The sequence below is a fragment of the Symsagittifera roscoffensis genome, chromosome 3 (genome assembly GCF_963678635.1).
Source record: "Symsagittifera roscoffensis chromosome 3, txSymRosc1.1, whole genome shotgun sequence".
Classification (NCBI taxonomy): Eukaryota; Metazoa; Xenacoelomorpha; order Acoela; family Convolutidae; genus Symsagittifera; species Symsagittifera roscoffensis.
Genome location: NC_087064.1, coordinates 33,323,988 through 33,338,313, shown reverse-complemented (window position 1 = coordinate 33,338,313; position 14,326 = coordinate 33,323,988). Strand labels below are relative to the sequence as shown.

The 14,326-nt window shown below is 41.7% G+C and overlaps 2 protein-coding genes across 2 annotated transcripts in view; one reads left to right on the top strand and one right to left on the bottom strand.

Moving 5' to 3' along the window:
• LOC134841416 (microtubule-associated proteins 1A/1B light chain 3C-like) overlaps nucleotides 1-14,326 on the top strand; it is a 393,097-nt gene that overhangs the window by 163,831 nt on the left and 214,940 nt on the right. The window lies entirely within an intron of this gene.
• LOC134842113 (adenosine deaminase AGSA-like) lies at nucleotides 438-13,102 on the bottom strand. The gene is made up of 5 exons (XM_063858301.1): nucleotides 12,714-13,102; nucleotides 12,146-12,485; nucleotides 10,962-11,648; nucleotides 9,971-10,199; nucleotides 438-862 (listed from the first exon to the last, which is right to left on the bottom strand). The coding sequence occupies exons 1-5, from the start codon at nucleotides 12,948-12,950 to the stop codon at nucleotides 652-654; spliced, it is 1,704 nt and encodes a 567-aa protein (XP_063714371.1). The 5' UTR covers nucleotides 12,951-13,102; the 3' UTR covers nucleotides 438-651.

The window sequence follows — 14,326 nt, the reverse complement described above, 5'->3', positions numbered from 1 at the left end:
AACCAAATGGTTCCCGCTTTGGCATTAATTTATGATATCCATTTTTTGGCCAATAACCGTAAACTTTTTCTAAGAGCGCCCTCGAGAAAATTTAGCCCCCTCGAGAAAATCCTCGATCCGTCTCAACGTGGAGAGTTTATTTTAGTAAAAAGCGATTGCGTAGCTAAAATGAATCAAATCAATCTCAGTTAAACCAGTAGCGGATTTTTTTTGGGGGTGTCTAAAAGCGCCTTGGATGCCGTTTTACGAAGAGACGAGCACGCTGAAACAACCCATTTTTTTGTCAAATTTTTCCATAAAGTTTCTAAAAACGTCATTTTTGACATAATTTTTTGATTTCAATTTAAGTACCTTTTTTTCAAAATTCGGCAAACCCAGCAGAACGGCCAATTACTCCCACTTTTGCAGCTGAATGAACTCATATGTTGATTCTAGCATGAGTAAATTTTGTTAAACTGATTGAATAATTTATTAAAGTCAAAGTCAAATCTGATTAGAGTGAATTTAGTCATAGGGCATAGCCATCAGTTACAAACCGAGTTCTTGGTTACGAGTCAGGTAAACTTCATGAGATTGCAGTTAATAATGTTTGCTTATATTGTTTTTGATCGTGAAATTTTCTCTCGTGTTTTTTTTGCCGTACCTCTTGTTCTAACATCTGTTTTCTTTATAATCCTCAAGCAAGAGCTCCATGACCACGTGATCCCACTGACTTTCGAAGCGAGTGGTAAGGTAGGCTTTCTCCTCATCAGTTAGGAGAGAAATATAGATTGAGTCATAGGCCATTCTCTTCAACACTCGAAGGTCACTAGTTTTAGAGGTCATGGCCATCACCACAGCATAGAGGTCATCCGTCATGGGCCTAAAATGAGTGTTTCAAAACCATTAACTCATTCATTTATTAACAGGAAAAAATTGCCGGGTTTGCTGCGCAACAAGAACAATAGGCTCAAAAACGGTCCGTTTGCAGTAAAAACAAAAAGAAGCAAGACTGCTCGTATTTCATGTGGTTTGAATTTCTACTCACGAATAAATTATACTTTTTTCCTCGGAAACGAACAAAATGAAATAGAAAACAATACGACTGCCGTAGAGAAGAAAAACAGAGCCAAGAAAGATAGCTACGTAAAGGACCTATGGAGAGCAGTTTTTAATTGAAACTTTTTTGACGTAACTTATTCAGGGATATCTACAATAGGAAAAAATGGACTTATCGAACAGAAGAACGAAGATTCGATTTCCATTTATCGGTGGTACACCACAATTCGAAAGACTAACACCCGACAAGCAAAATTACCATTCCCACAAACCTAAAATTGCAATTGTTTTGCAACATAGTGACAGAATACTGTTATTATCTAATAGAGTTACGTAATTCTGATTTAGTTTTTGGCTTCAAGATATATTGTTGAACATCCGCCCATCTATCAATTGGCAACAAACACGATCGACTTCTCGGGGGGGGGGGGGGGGGGAGGGGTGGAGGAGGCGGATTTTCAAAAACATTTCGAACATTTTGGTCAACCTTTTTTTAGTTTGATCAAATTGAGTTTCCGAGCTTTCCTAAAGCACTAAGAAGACCCTGTATTGGACTACCTTTCTGCGCCGCTGGCAAAATTTTGAAAAACGCCAAAAAGACGTTTTTAGGCAATTTATGGAAAACTTTGACCAAATACCGCGTTTTTTCGGCGCGCGCTTCTCCCTCAAAATTAATAAATATTGGCGCCCAATGCGCTTTTCGAAAAATTCTAGGGTCCGTCAGGCAAAATGGATATCTCAAAATTGTACAATGGGAAGACCCTTTGTCGGCAGGGGGTCGAATCACGGTAAAAAAGCGTCCCTGGAAAGAATCCCGAGTCAATTAAAAAGACAGACAGGAATCCGCAGTATGAAAACCCAGGCATGACAAAGTTCAGAGAGGGAGGAAAGAAAACAGCTGAACGAGGGAAGAGTAGAAGAATAAAAGCAGAGGAGATTGAAAATATGTCAATTTAAGCGAAATTGTTGAAAACTTTTAAAAACCTAATTTGTAAACAAAAGTGAACTACTTAGGCTTATCTAAAGATCCGATGTTATTTGAACCATTTTATACATAAATTGATTGATTGAATTAGTTTGTAAATGAGTACATCATGATCTGCTGCTTCCTTCAATCCCAGTAGATTAAGTGGCAGTTTGGAATTTTAGAAGAAGAAAAATACATCAAGGTCGTTGACCTTTAAATAAAAGAAATAGGCAAAAAAGACAAAGAAATTTTCGTGAAAGTAGAATTCTCTTTTAAGTAGATTTATTTTCTATCTTTGACTTTAACCGAACTCAGGGAGTGACAAAACTCGGAAAAATCGAAGAGTTGAATTAAATAACTACAACTGTAGTATATAAGTAATATCGTACTTATAAGGGATCTTATCCGGTCCAGAGTTGACCTTTTATGATCAAAGGTTTTAATGTAGATAAGGACAAAAGTTTTGTGAGCTAACGTAACAAATAAAAGTAGGTCTGTATCTCAACACAGATGGTCAGACAGATGAACAAAAATTTTAGCACCACGAGATATAACTTAGCACGGCTGGTGGGCGACCTTGACGCCACTGCAATAACTGCAGCAAAAATGCAACGAATAAACATGATATGTTATATGCGTGGCATGACATACCCGGGGGCAACAAAAAAATTCTTATACGATACGATTTTACTTAATATAAACAACACTAACTCCAGGGTGAGAAACAGACTAGGCATAAAGTATAACAGTTTCAAATGACAGAACTGAACGACATTTTGACGAAAGTTTAAGAAACTTTGATACTGGGGTTGTTTACTCTTTAATATGATCTCTTTTGGGGAATGTTTGTCAGTCGAAGAACCTGGCTGAACAAAGCCCTCGGTGTTTCTTTTAATGAAGCGTCGCTTTGGGGTGACTGGAGAACTGCCTCCGACCTGACCTGACGACGGAGAAGTGGCTACACCTTCTTCCACCTCCTTTACTGAGTGGCGAATTGGACTGCCGTAGCGAGCTGGAGCTTTTCTATTTCGACCTACACCATGGCACTCAAGGTCGAAGAGGTTTGCGACTCCACGTCATCCTGCACCGTTGGCTGAGTCGGATTGGCTTGTTTTAGACATCCTGAAGTAGTAGGACCCGGTTTGGCGATTTTTGTCACCACTCGGCCTGCAGATGATGATGGCCCCATTGAGTTATCTGGAATCAATTGAGCGATGTACCGAGATCTTAGAGTAGGGGCTCGTACGGCTGCGGTGTCTGCTGCAGGTAGGGTGGCCACAGAGGTATTCGAGGCAATCAGACCTCCCAATGGCGAGTCCAAGGGTAAGGATGAGTGCATTAGGGTAGAAGGCGTCTGAGGAACAAGATTCGCCGACGATCCCTGAAGAGGCACTGACGAGGTTCTCGAGGCCGGCTGGGGCGTGGACATCGCACGAGGAGACCGCCTGGGCAACTGAGTCTGGGACAGAGCCTCCTGAGTGTCCGAGTCCGACAACAGGACCACTGGCGGAGCTGTTGACCGCTGATGAGAAGCTGGCACTATCGTGATAAGACATCTTTGCGTAGCGTAGTGGTCTGGCCTCTTGGCGCTATTTTTCGTGGAGGCATTTGTCCAATCCTGACTCCCCGAACGGGGGCTGCTGCTGATCTGTTAGCCAAAAAATCACGTTTAATAAAATTGCATTTTAAAGCTATATGATTCTTCCGGTAAACTTTTCCCGCATTCGTAATGTACGTGTTAAATGTGACTCGAACGATCTTGAATTTTGCCGGTCTATAAAGTGGTTTTCCAGATTTTCTGTCTTGACAATTTCTATAAACTTTTACACTATCAGGTCTAAGTACCAACAGAGATTCTAAAGTACTCGTACCGGAAGGTCTTGGTCTCGAAGGGCCCGGTGAAGCTGAAGGCTCTCTAACGGCGCATCCGCAACGCGGTCGTAAAACCTCAGGGTACTTTTGTTGAGGCCTGTTTTTAGAGCATTAGCAATCTCATTATTGCGTGACCCGAGTTCCCGCATCATGTTTTGTCCCGTCTCCACGTTCAGATTGCGTTTAAGCTGGCTCTATTTATTAGCAGCGAGTGCAAGTTCTTCATGGGCCTTGTATTGCTTGGTGTCGGCTATCTTCTGGCCCGGGACGATTTTCTTGAAGCGGAGTGGCACACCTGGACTGTGGTTACCACGTTTCACCACTTTTACTCTGTCCAGGCTATAATCTTGACTGTGTCGGTCTTCCGGCTTCAAAGGACTCCGCGCAAAAGAACTTTGATCTGAAGCATTAGCAAGAATTTTATCCCTAGCCAAAGAAAATTCCGTTTTCAGTTTTCTACCGAAGTGAACATCAAAAGGGGATTTCTTAAGTATTCCATGCTTGGATTTTCTCAGGTCATCCAAGATCGTGTGGACATGATAGAGACCTTTAAACTGAAGGCTAAATGCATCTGTTTTCAATTTTGCGTTTTTTCGTCTGGATAGTCCTTTCCACTGCCCACAGCCACGGTGGTCACCAACTGGACAGAATAATTGATCGATTCCCAAGTTTTCGCAAAATTCCTTAAGCAACGTATTTTTAAAACCGGATCCGTGGTCTGTGCGTATAGATTTTGGTATGCCGTGGTTGCGTATATAAGCCTCCAGAAACTTGACCACTTTTTTGGAACCTGTTTTTTTTGTAAGTGAAGCGGACTAGAATTTTGAGAACCGGTAAACTGCGACTAAGATGAAGACCTTTATTAATTTCCATCCTGCAACGGTCCAGCAAAATCTAACTGTACTTCATCGTTAGGAGCAAAGAGGGGAGGGAGCGGTAGCGAAGAATTAAAGGTTTTACATGGCTTCACGTTCTTACCAAACTTCGTACATTTCATGCACCCCTGGCATTTTTCAACGATCTGGCGATTCATGTAGGGCCACTAAAAATACTCCTCCGCCTCTATCATAACTTGCTGCCCCGGGTGAGATCGGTGGAAACGGGCAGGATCGCCGAACGGAGCTTGAAGGGTATTGCCAGTTTGTTGTCGATTAGGATACAGTTATCCACCACAGACGCTATTGGCCAAAACTGCGAAATATACACCTCCTGTTTCGAGAAGGACCGAACGTCGTTGTCCAAGATTGCCCTCTTCATGGGCCCGAGAAACTCATCTTCGTCGGTAAGTTCTGCCAGCTGCTCAACATCGAATAAGCTGGGAAGGCCTACTATCTCTTTTTTATCTTGGGAGATGAAGGGTTTCGTCTTGATCGCACAAACTCCTTGTGACTTGCGCTGCTGACGGGCCCGGTTTGACTCGCGCTGCTGACGGGCCCGGTTTGCGACGACACTTCTCGATGAAACTCGCAATTGACTGTAGTGGAGTTCTGGGAGGCCCCTGACGATTCGTCGGAGCATGATTGCTGACGGTCTGCAGTCAGGTGTATCTGAGCAATGGGCGAGAGCGTGGTGGGTTGGCCGGAGCCATTTCCACAATAGTAGGAGCCGGGGTGTTAGGTGAGTTGAGGTTTGGGGCCGCATCGAAGTTTTCGACAAAGTCGAGGAAGTTTTCTCAGACCGCTGTTTTATCCAGCAACGCAGAGTCGTTGATAGGCGAAGTCAAATCGGAGTGTGATTGGCCAACTGAATTTGAGTAACAACTGAGCAAAACTGATTTTGAGAATGACTTGTTTTGGCCTTTAGGATGCGTGAATTTCAATCTTGAGTCTGATTGGTTGAGCGCGGAATCATACAACCGATCGCCCTCTAGCGCTTTGGTGCTTTTTGAGCATCTTTTTCCTGATTGGCTTAGCACGTCCGTCAAATTCATGCGCCCCCCGCACTGAAAGAACGCACGAAAGAACGCACGAACGTGATTGGTTAATATTTTCCGTCAACGAGCTCCACTTAATTGGTGTCCATTTACGTGAAACCACGTTGAATTGTGATTGGTGTAGATCGCTATAGACACAATTAACTCCACCTTGCGGAGGACAACTGCATACGTCCTTGTAGCAATACGATAGCAAATCATCGCCCCCTACCGGCGTTTACTCACCACTAGTGAGTGACTCTGATTGGTCGAGAGTAATTGAGTTTGAGAATTCGCCTTCTCGCTGCATTCCACTGTAAATACCGATGCCAACTGACTTTTTGACGAAATTTAAATTCTCAGTGGATTTATGAGAAAAAAAAGTGCCGTTGGTGAGATCTGGTGGCTGCATTCATGCGCCAGCCCTAATTTAGTTACACGCTTGAGTGAAGTTTTCTATGGTTTTGATGACAAATAACTCATCGTATACGGAACTAGGGGGGGGGGCGTCAAAAGTAGGATTTCGAGAAAGATAATCAGCCATACCAAGAGTAGCACCAGGCACGTGCCTGATGTCATAATCAAACGTTAGAAGCCTGTCCGCCAGCGTGTTAAGCGTGACTAGTATGGTTTGTTTCCTCTTTGTTCTCATAGGGCCGAAATGATGGCCTTATGGCCCGTAAGTATCTCGAATTTATGACCTAATAGGTAAGTGCGGAAATGCTCGCACGCCCAGACCGCCGCTAACAATTCAAGTTCATTAGTACTATATTTAAGTTCCGCGGAATTAAGGAAGCGTGAGGCAAACGAAATAAGTACCCACAAACCTGCATCGGTCTCTTGCTCCATACATGCTCCCAAGCCGCTGTGGGTTGCGTCACATTTGACGCGCGTCTTCTTTGCCTGGTGATAGTGGAACAAGTTAGTAATTTCTGCAAGGAGATCCAGAAGTTTTTGTAAAACCGTCTCCTGAGGTTCGTTCCAAACGAATTTCCTCTTATAACAAAGCTTAAGAGATTCCCGAAATTCGCACGTGAGGTTATGTAAACCAGGCATAAAGTTTTGGAAATTGTTGAGGGTTCCCATGAAAGACCGGAGTTGCTTAAGTGTTCTAGGTGCCTTCAAATTGCGAACTGCTTCAATCATGGAAAATTTTGAATAACCAGATGAGTGGATATCCAAACCCAGCCATTCGAGCTTATCCACTACGAACTCGCATGTGGACAACTTCAACGCGAGACAAAACCTTCCTCATCCAACCTAGAGAGAACTTTATGAACAGTTTCAGTATGTTGTGACAGCGTCCCCTCCGAGACCACTAGAATGTCATCCAAGTAGCAAATAGTCCCCGGAATTCCCTGCAGCGTAAAATCCATCGCTTTTTGAAACTCAGACGGCATATCCGTCAACCCGTAGAACCCAGCGTTGAATCTGTATGTTCCTGTCGACTCTCCGCAAATGATGTTGAAGTTACATTGACTACTCGTTAATTTCGAAAGTTTTATTTGACTGCACGCGTATTTTAAGTCGAGAGATTTGAACCATACCGAACCAGGGACATCACTAGTAATGATCTGAGCTGCCGAATCGATTAGTTCTTGAATATCTGGCATTTGATACTTATTTTTCCATATTTGAGCGTTGAGGGGTTTAGCATCCATTGCGAATTTAATCGATCCATCTTTCTGCTGTAATGACAATGGGTTGATGAAATGATCTGTAGTGCAATTGTCTAGCTTCGTAATATGGCCATCTCTAACCAATGCCTTTAATTCTTCCGACACGCGGTCCTGAATGTGGATTGGCACCTTCATGTTCTTTATTCGTCTGGGTACCAGCGGCTCCATGATCGTAGTGTGTATTTGATGAGAATTAGACCTGCCCAACCGAGTGAACAACAACGAGAACTTTTTGACGAAATGTGATTTAATCAGTTCGGAGGTTGAATTTTCCACCACATTTTGTACTGTTTTCAACTCAAGTGGATTACTTCGGACGGTATCTATGCCCATAGAGCCTTGCAGATCCAACCCCAATAAGCATCTTGTTTTATTTTCTGAAACTAGGAATGTGGCGTTATCATTTTTTCATCCCCCAGAGGAGATAGGTATCGTCAGATTTCCGAAAATTTTAATGGAATTTTTGTTATAGTCCACATACGAAGTCCCGTTAGACAAGTTTTGGACACTGATGAAACGTGATTTAGGATTTTGCCTAAGCAACACATCCGCTGTCCTTTTATTTAAGAAAGACACCGGACGTCCTGTGTCTACCGTAGCATAGAATGACTTTGCGTTTGAACGTAACATCACAATCAAATTACGGGGTGTACCACGGTTAGAATTTAGCAGTTCCAAGCATCAAATTTGAAGTAAAGATCGTTTACTTCGCGGTTGGATACTGAGAATTACATATACAGGTTCGCTGTCATCGTCTTGATCCAGGACAATATGATCAATTTCCGTTTCCAGGCTTGATTGCGCTTCCTTTTCTTCCACACGATTAACTCGACGACTAGAGTTACACACTTTCGCAAAATGTCCCTTTTCTATGTACGGCATTCTACATCTCGTGCCGGGCACTTTTTTCAATGCTCCGGAGAATACGAATTACCGCAAAAATAACACAATCGTGATGGGTTTTGACTTTTCTTGTCCGGTACGTTTTGTTTGCGGGAAGAGGATTGACCACCACCCCGACGCGATTGAACTGAGAAGGTTGGCTCTTGTTTTGTTTTGGGCAAACTGAAAAAAGAAGAAACGTTCTTATTGTGGGTTAAGATCTTGTGGAACTCCATTGAAGTATATGCGCCTTTCTCCAGCTCCAACGCTAAATTTAAGTTTCCAGCGGCGTCCGGATTTTTCCGAATTATTGTACTTTGTACGTCCGAGTCACGGATACGTCCTATAAACAGGTCTCATACCAAACTGCGTTCTCCCTGTTCGGTCCAACACGCCGCAATACAGCACGCCGCATGAGCCGACAGTCTTGAGTGAAATGATAAAAATGACTCGTTCTCTTCCATGTACCAAGAACTATAAAGTTTATTGCGTTCCATGGTGACATTAACTTCCACCTTAAAAGCGAGACACAGTTTTGGAAAAATTCTCTAAATGATAGTCAGTTGAGGTCCGCATGTGGAAAAACTTGCACCAGTTTCTTTCTGCCTTCATTTCCCAGGGCAAAAATAGTCTTGATCTTGTTCTTGCTTCTGCTTCATGAAAGAACCAATTCATTCCGATTCGCGGGCCTTTCTTCCTCCTCTCGGCATTTGCTTCTTCCACCCCTCGTCGTGCGACGGCATCTCCGCGGAAGCGATCATCCAATTCTCGTTGAGACTCTGGGTCGGGCCTAGATTCTGGCCTGGGAGGGGGGTCGTCGTGCACGTCGCCGGGCTCGACAAGAATGTCCGAGACATTGAAATTGTCCTTTATACCTAGTGCTAGGCTGAATTGACCGAACCAGCTATACCAACTATAAGGTGGGGATAGAGATGGCTTCGTCCAGAATGGGGGTAAGCCAGCGAGGTCCGTCATGTCATCTGATACAGGAACTGTTGGCTACGCCATGACATTTACCGAACTCAGGGACTGACAAAACTCGGTAAAATCGAGGAGTTGAATTAAATAACTACAACTGTAGTATATAAGTAATATCGTACTTATAAGGGATCTTATCCGATCGAGAGTTGACCTTTTATGATCAAAGGTTTTAATGTAGATAAGGACAAAAGTTTTGTTAGCTAACGTAACAAATAAGAGTAGGTCTGTATCTCAACACAGTTGGACAGACAGATGAACAAAAGTGTTAGCACCATGAGATATAGCTTAGCACGGCTAGTGGGCGACCTTGATGCCACTGCAATAACTGCAGCAAGAATGCAACTAATAAACATGATATGTTATATAAATGGCATGACAATGTTAGAATCCTATAATCTAACAACAACAAAACCCCGTTCGGTGATGAACAAAAACAGAAGTTGATGTTTTCCTCGTTTTCTAGAAACATATATTGGAATTAAAATGAACTCTACTTCATTGGGTAAAAAAATGGTGGACAAAGTATTATTAATTTTTTTCAACAAAAACTTAGGTGGCGGGCAAAATTTCATTTCATATTAAGCTGAAATTATTTTTTTTATGTTGCCTTTCAATGCTTAAGTATCTAGATAAACTCACTTGGTTCCTAGAATGAGGCAGTCATCTGAGTTTACAGAGAAGCGGAGTGGGTTGCTCGAAAGCTGTCCAGGCTTGTTGGCAACGTCCAGAAGTCGCTTGTTTCTGTGGTTTCTAATGTCATCAACAAGTGCCAGCACCTGGTTAGAAATGGGGTTCAGCTCCAGTCCAATTTCTTTCTCCCTAACCAATTCGAGCACGTAAGGATGGGCGTCCAGGGCATATCCGTGGCCTGTAAATCAGTGTTTTAGAAATATAATAAAACAAAAGCTCAATTAACGAATTGGATATGAAGGAATGTATAGCAGAAAAGACGCACCAATTTAACCAATGGCGTGCGCAGAATTTTTTATGGGGGGGGGGGCGGTTTTTTGGAAATATTAAAAAATTTTGTCGACCTTTTTTTAGGTCTGCCAATTTTATTTTCCGAGTTCTCCGAAAATACTATATGGACCCTATTTTTTTATTTCGTGCGCCGCAGGCAAGTTTTTCTAACAAAAAACAGGCCAAAAAGGCGTTGTTGGGCACTTTTTGGAAAATTTTGACCGAAAAATTGCGTTTTTCGGCTAGCGCTTCCCATTCAAAAATAGTTATATTGGCGCCAAAGGTGTGCATTTAAAAAGCTTTAGAGGTTGGTCGGCCAAAAATGGATGTCGTTAAGTTATACCAAAGGGGGGGACCCTTTGGAAAAGTTTGGCAACCAGAATTGAGGGGCGGGGTGGTCGCCCCCCTCGGCACGCTACTGAATTTAACTTAAATTTGAACTCAATCAGTCACTACTTCAAGTCCTCAAATCATCAAAGCCTTTGTTAATTCCCCTCGACTTTTGCTACTTAAAATCAGGAAAATTTCCATCGACTGAGCCCAAATCTTTTTTAAAGGCGACTTGGGGTTTTTGGCGTCAAGAAAAGTACGCTCCTTATATTCATAAAGCCCTCATAAGAAGACCTGCAACTTTCTCTGCACTCATTGCTGATGCTTAACATTGACTCACCGATTCTTTTCGTTCCCAACATGACTGCATCAATCACATTCTCGTCGGACCCAAAGCCAGTCCAGAGAGTCTCTCCAGCGTGCAACACAAATGGCATGGTGCTCTGAGAAGCATTTCTCCAGTCCAACAAAACGGGCAACACGGATTTAAGTGTCCTTCCGCTCTCTTCGGATCCGACGAGATCGAAACCTCGGATCAGATCAGAACTCTTGAAATACTTGTCTGCTGCTTCCAACTTTTTTCGTAGCTTCTCATCCGAAAGACCCACACGTCCTTTTGACAAGACATAATTGATCCCGTAAAAACTGGGATACTTGTTACTGTAGAACTCGATTCGTTCCTCCAGATACTCTAGAACCTCGTCATAAGGAACTACAGTTCCATTCTTGAGCATCAAGTCACCAAACCCGGTTCGGAACTCGGCATATTGAATGTTGTCTTCGACCAGCAGATCCAAAGTGGAGTCCAGCATTGCTTTCCAGACATGGAACGCATCTTTAGCATCGCCGGTGGGTCCGAACTTCTTCTCAAACTCTTCCCAAATAAACTGAATTGTCTCCTTGCTGTAGTCGATCCCATCGTACATGCTCAGTTGGGCAGTCAATGTCTTCAGTTCCTTCTCGTAAGCAACTGTATCGTTCTCAGTGGGACACTTTCGACATGTCAGATTACCTTTGGGCATGTTGACTGAAACATACAAAATGGAACTACTTGATTATCGTGTAAGAAATCCATAAAATGAGCCAAATTGAACAAAAATTTCTTCATAAAATCCGACTCCAATTGATAAATTAATAAAACGTTCCAAAAAGACACCGTGAAATACAGGACTAAATGTAAGTTTAAAGGAAATGTTTAAAACAAGTGATTTAAGAAAGCACTGATTCAGAAGAAAAAGTTGCGCTGAATTGTTTGGCTCCAACGGAGCGAAACAGCAAGTCAGACTCAGTACCAGCAGAGTGAAAACTTATTTTTGAACTAAGAATAGACTAATATGACGATCAAAACATTGGCTGACCATTTTTGTCTTTGGGTTCTTTCTCGTAGAGTAAGCACTATTATATCAAACATTTCGTCAAAGCTGTTCCTCGAAACAGGTCAGAAGCGCATATGAAAAAAAAACAAGTATCTTTTTAAAAAGTTTTACGAAGAATGAGGTAGTGAGTTTAAATGTTTGAACAAACCTCCTTCATCGAAATAATGCAACTTATAAGAGCCGCTGCCCTCGCATATCTTACACCCTTCGATGCTCAGCAACAGTTTTGGATATTTGTTCAAGTCGTGAGTTGCCGACTGATGTGCGTGCAGCAGAGCACCCTTCGGCAGTCGTCTGATGATCTCGTAGACCATGTTGGTCGGCCGATTCGTGAAGTTTCGTGTGGTGAAGTATTCGGAGTGACGAAAGAGGGTCTCGTTGTCGAAGCCTTCTTCCAGCAGTTTCGCTTTGTGCTCCAGGTATATTTTGTTGAGCAGACTGTCGTTTTCAGTCAAGTCTTGAGTGCTTCCGAATCTCCATTCCGACTCCTGGTGAAAAAAACAGGCTGACATTAAACATTACGGAGAGATTCGACTACTAGATTCAGCAATTACACACCCATTTAAAAAAGAATGAAGTCCATCACTTTTTCCGCTTTCTTGTTGAAGATTCACCGCAAAATTTTTTGGGAAATATATCTTTGCGTTTCTGTATTTTGCTTTTTAGACTATGTTTTTTGTTAAGAATTGCTGCAATTTTTTGGTATACAAACTTACGATATCGATGATATTCTTTTTCTTGATCTCATAGGCAGTGGTATAATTACTCGAGCCAAGTTCAAAAGACAGATTTGCTGCTGATGTTCCGTTCAAGACAATGGAACTGTTGTATGTCGACCAGTAGGCTCCAGGCACAGCTTCGTTTTCGTCAGCTTCAGTAGCATTTTCAAATCTCGCAGAACAAACCGCAAAAAAAGACAGAGCCAGAACTGTGAGGATCGTTTTTGACCTCATTTTGGCTAATTTGTTGAAATATTTCTTTTATTACTAGCGGAGCTTAGATCTGACCAAAATGAAGAGAGTAGAAATGATGAACTAATCCTTTTGTGACCGGGTTTATCTTGAGGTAAAGCAGGATTTTCAATCTCCTCTTAGCAGAACTACAAATTCACATAAGCGTGAGATAAGAGCATTTTTGATCTAACTTTGGCGATGGAGTCAATGCCACTCAGCTCGCCAGTAAATACACTTGGTAGTTTTGTTGTTTGAAGAGAAATATTCATAGATATCAGAAAATTGAGTGGCGTGTCGGATAACAAGTATGAAGATGAAACATTTCAATCCATGACCCACAAATAATAAGATGTCCCACATTATGATAAACGTTTGAAGTATTAGATCATTTACAACTTGAAGTTTTGGTGGAAAGTAATTTTCCAGTATATTTTTTAAGCAGGAGCGGAACTAGGATTTTCTCGAAGGATGCGGACTTCCAAAAAAAAATAAAATTTTTGTTAACCTAGATCGACCAAATTGATTTTCCGAGCGCTCCCTTAACACTATGAAGACTGTAATTTGACAAAATCTTCTGCGCGAAAGGCATATTTTAAAAAAAGGGTCAGATCAAAAATGCCGTTTATTAAATATTGTTAAAAGAAACAATGGTTCAATGATAGACCCTTTTGTGTCAATTAATAACTAAAACAAAAAGTCTCGGTTAAATTATAACATTGATCATAGTCGATCTGGCCCTAGAGTTAAAACGATAGGTATATAAACAAATGAAATTAAAAAAATGATTAAATAGAAATGTTTAAAGGTTATGCACAACTGTTCATCTATTGTTACCTTTTACCAATGGGAGGGGATTTCTAATTTCTTAACTTAGTACTTTTCTTTCACACAAAACTTTGCTGGGAATTAGTCAAGAGAAGATGGGAAGAAGTTATTGTCCGTTGCTCGTCGAGAAAAGGGTACAATGTCCAGTGTCCGCTGTCAAATTATACGCTTGTCCGACACTAGGGTGATTGCTCTCGGTTTCCGTTTTGATTGTTTTATTTGACCTCAGAAATGGTTTTAATTAAAGTTTTTAAGTGTTGATTTACTCTTACAAAAATTACGGTAAAAAACTGAGTTTTTATTTTTTAAAGAAAGAAATAAGAAAGAGAATAGAGTTTTTGTAGCACTCTGCTTGGGCATAAAAAATTAGAGTCACTGAAAAATGCAAGCAGGCTCATCCGAAACAATTTAGTTTTTTTTTCTAATCTGCTATTAGACTTCATTCCTTTTTTAATCTCTTATCCTCTTCTTGATCGGGAGACAAACATTTGCATTTTATCGACTTTTGATATATTAAAAAATCAATATTTAGTTTAACTGGGGGAATAATG

Coding starts and splice junctions, on each gene's coding strand:
- LOC134842113 (XM_063858301.1), bottom strand. CDS start 12,950: ATGAGGTCAAAAACGATCCTCACAGTTCTGGCTCTGTCTTTTTTTGCG. Junction 12,486..12,713: donor AAAAGAATATCATCGATATC/GTAAGTTTGTAT, acceptor TTTTTTCACCAG/GAGTCGGAATGGAGATTCGG. Junction 863..9,970: donor TGCCTCATTCTAGGAACCAA/GTGAGTTTATCT, acceptor CACTCATTTTAG/GCCCATGACGGATGACCTCT.